Source organism: Aegilops tauschii, chromosome 7, assembly GCF_002575655.3.
Source record: "Aegilops tauschii subsp. strangulata cultivar AL8/78 chromosome 7, Aet v6.0, whole genome shotgun sequence".
Classification (NCBI taxonomy): Eukaryota; Viridiplantae; Streptophyta; class Magnoliopsida; order Poales; family Poaceae; genus Aegilops; species Aegilops tauschii.
Window position 1 is genome coordinate 614,268,715 of NC_053041.3, and position 3,633 is coordinate 614,272,347.

The window sequence follows — 3,633 nt, forward strand, 5'->3', positions numbered from 1 at the left end:
TAGGAGTAGAGATTGTGAAAGGTCCATATTACCCCTTTATACGTATTGCAGGGGGGTTGTACGCAGGGGGTTGTACCGAAGCGGGACTCTTTGAAAAATTATGCAATATAATGTACTATTCAGAAGCTGGGAGGAAGGTCCGACCGGACCCCGGGATGCGCACACGCCTCCACCACCTCAGCCACGCCACCAGCACTACCCACCGATTCACGGCCGAGCTGGCCACCTGCAGCCCCTGCCAGCCTTAGCCCTCGCCGCTAGACGGGCCGCCGGTGCCTGATCTAGCCGGATTGGACCGGGACCGTCCCGCACGGTCCGCCCGAAGGAGCGGCCGCCACACCAACCCGCGGACACTTTTTTCCTTCTCTCATCTCCGATCACTGATCGGACACATCCACAAACATTTGAGAATGATTTGAGATGACCGGTTGTAGATGCTCTTACAGAGCGACGCACTGGACCGACTGGGGTGATTTGTAATCATGGATGTGCCACAACATTTTTTGCATTAATATCTCAGGCAGATAGAGACATATGTAGTCTAGAACTCACGCAACTGAGACTTAACGAAGTCTCAGTCGAGTGATGTCAGCGTAGTTGTGGTGCTGCAAGCAGCATGGCTGGATGCTGCAAACGGTGGTGAAAAATATTGCAACGGTACTACAAGCAATGACAATATATGCTACAACCGCTCTGATAAAAATGCTACAACCGTCAAAGGAGGATGTTGCGACCGGTGAGATAATGTGCTACAATCGACGAGGGACGACATGCTGCAACCGTCAGGAAAAAAATGTTGCAAACGATGGGATAAAATGCTGCAAGGTTGACTGATACTTCATTAAATCTTTTTAGCAAGCCCGATCCATTTATCCATTGCCTCATCACACTAATACAAAACTCTTTCCTTCCACTTGCCAATCAAATGTACTCCAGTCCCCAAGTAATTCATGCCGAAATCTCGCAGGTTGATTTCTTACATTTTTCAGTAGGGAGTCTTGGTGTAGACCTTGACATCCCTCCACCGCGACTCCATGTAGTGCGAGGGATCTGTCTGCGTGTACACCCCGAACTTGAAGTAGTGGAGGTCGCCGCCGTAGCCTGGGACGACCAGCCTCTTGTCGCCGTCGATGAACACAGTGAGGGCCGACGCTTGGACGTCGTGGACCACGTTGAGCCTGAACCAACGGTCGTAGATGTGGTCGTCGACCACCTTGGCCTCATCGTTGTAGTACACGAGCCGTCCGCCGTAGACGTGCAGCATCAGCGTCGTGTTGCGCGGCGGGCCTGCCGCGCCGAACACCTGCATCACTGACACTCCCGTGGTGCCGGCCGGCACGTAGCCATACCCCTCGAACTGCCACACCCCGGAGTTGTACGTTACCTGCTCCACCCCAGAATGGAAACCAAAAACGACATGTCAAACTAACAGAACTCCATGGCTAATCTGTCAGAAATCATAGTGAGAGGGAGGGGTTGGTTTAGAGAGATTGATGCGACCTACATTGAGGAGGATCTCGGAGCGCGGCTTGGTGGGGCTCCCGGCGCGGAAGGGCTTGTCGTCGCAGTAGACCCAGAACCGCCGCATGCCGTCGGCGCAGAGCTCGTAGCGCTGCTCCTGCGGCAGGTCGTACGGCTTGTGGAGCTTGAACCGGTCCTCCGTGGTCTCGACAGCGGTGAAGCCGGCCGTCGGGTCGGCACCAGCGGCCGGGCTGCACGAGTGCCACAGCGTCGAGAGCACGACCAAGACACTGATCCATGGCGTCAAGCGCTTGGCCATGATCAAGGGACCGGTCCGATGGCAACACGTACGTTCTGTTAGGCTGTTTGGTTGTGGATATATATAGTAGCATCGTACGCTGGATTTCTTTTCAGTAGTTGGCAGATAGTATTTCGAACCGAAGGGAATATTCCCTGGAGTAAATAGCCTGGGCTTGTTGCTATTCTGTGTCGACATTTGACAGGATGCTTTATAAAATCAGCGCAGCCTGCAGCCATTGCTTTGCCGTCGCCGCCCAATCCAAAGATTTTAGGCTTGTTCGTTGGTTCACGACTCACGAGCCGCCTGCCATTGTTTTTTCTGTATTTCGTTTCATGTCGGTATCGATGCAGCATCATCCATCTTTTGTTGTTCTGATATTTACGTCACATATATATTTTGTAGGGTGCGTCAAGTATGGGACCGGCTACAGGCCAATCAACTGAAAACATAATTTGGATTAGTCGACTGACCCAAATTTGTTTCGGTCGATTGAGCCTGCCCTCAACATCGCACTTGCACCACACTTTTCATTTTCGGAAACCTGGGCCTGTGCCGTAACTCCGAACGATGGCTTGCACATCCATACACTTCTTCCGTCACCCTATGCCTTCTCAGCCATCTGTTTCTACCACACACACACATACACACGTGTTGTCAGGCACATGCATGGCTGTCAGAATAATTGGGGCGAACGTAGCAACATAATGGCCCAACAAGCAATGTACACGTATAGTCTCAGAGAAAACCAGTGTAGTACATGCATATATGGGAGCATCCCCGTAAAAAAGTATGGTGGTTTACCAGGACCTTGGTGAAGAACGATACACACATGCCCAAACTACATGAATTTGAACTAGTCGACTGACTGTAAAACTGTTTCAGTTATATACATTCATGCACACTAATCATGGAGCAATGTAGTCGTCCGTTGCCTAAAATTGTAATAATTATGCTGGTGTCACCTTAAACAGAATAATGACAAAATCTGCACATAAACTACACAGAAAATTGCGCTTTTTACAATATGAAAGGATAAGAATGTAATAGTAAAAATTCTACAAAAAAAATAAGTTTTCTAAGAAGGAATGAATTTGCAACAAAAATGAAAATAAAATAATGAAAATTTCTAAGAAAGAATGAATTAGTTTCATTGGTTTATCATTTAAGAATAAATAAAAAAATAAAAAAATAAATAATGACACAATTTACATGCAAATTGCGCGTATTTATAATATACAAGAATAAGGCTATAATGGAGGAATTTTCACAGTAAATTGAAGTTTCATACGAACGCACGAATTACTGACATTGGTATTACCATTAAAAAATAAGAAAACGGAAGAAACTAAATCAAAATCAAATAACAACGTTTCTAATAAAAAATGAATTACTTTCATTGGTATTACCAGCTAAGAAGAAATAAAAATATAAACAACAATGACAAATTTTGCATACAATGACACAGAAATTGCGTGTTTGATAGTATGCAAAGATAAGCATATAATAGTGGAATTTTCACACAGAGAAGTTTTCTAAGTAGGAATGAATTAGTGGCATCGGTATTACCTATAAAGAAGAAATAAATTGAAATAATAAGAAAAAAAAATCAAAACAATGAAGTTTTATATGAAAAAAATTAAATAATGGCATCAGTATTACACTTTAAGAAGAAATAAAAAATGTAGTTAAAACTAAATCAAAGTAATGGGTTTTCTAAGAATGAATGAATTGGTGGCATTGGTATTTCCCTTTAAGAAGAAAGAAAACAATTTTTTTTTTGAAAAACAAAAGTTTGACAAAATTTGCACACGATATACACAAAAATTGCACTTTTTAAAAATAAGCAAGCATGAGCATGAGCATGTAATAGT

General features: G+C 44.7%; 1 protein-coding gene across 1 annotated transcript; it reads right to left on the reverse strand.

Annotated features, from left to right (window-relative positions):
- Positions 1-985: 985 nt before the first annotated feature.
- On the reverse strand, positions 986-1,780 carry LOC109744113 (citrate-binding protein-like). The gene is made up of 2 exons (XM_020303205.1): positions 1,505-1,780; positions 986-1,384 (listed from the first exon to the last, which is right to left on the reverse strand). The coding sequence occupies exons 1-2, from the start codon at positions 1,778-1,780 to the stop codon at positions 986-988; spliced, it is 675 nt and encodes a 224-aa protein (XP_020158794.1).
- Positions 1,781-3,633: the final 1,853 nt, after the last annotated feature.

Coding starts and splice junctions, on each gene's coding strand:
- LOC109744113 (XM_020303205.1), bottom strand. CDS start 1,780: ATGGCCAAGCGCTTGACGCCATGGATCAGTGTCTTGGTCGTGCTCTCG. Junction 1,385..1,504: donor GCTCCGAGATCCTCCTCAAT/GTAGGTCGCATC, acceptor GGGGTGGAGCAG/GTAACGTACAACTCCGGGGT.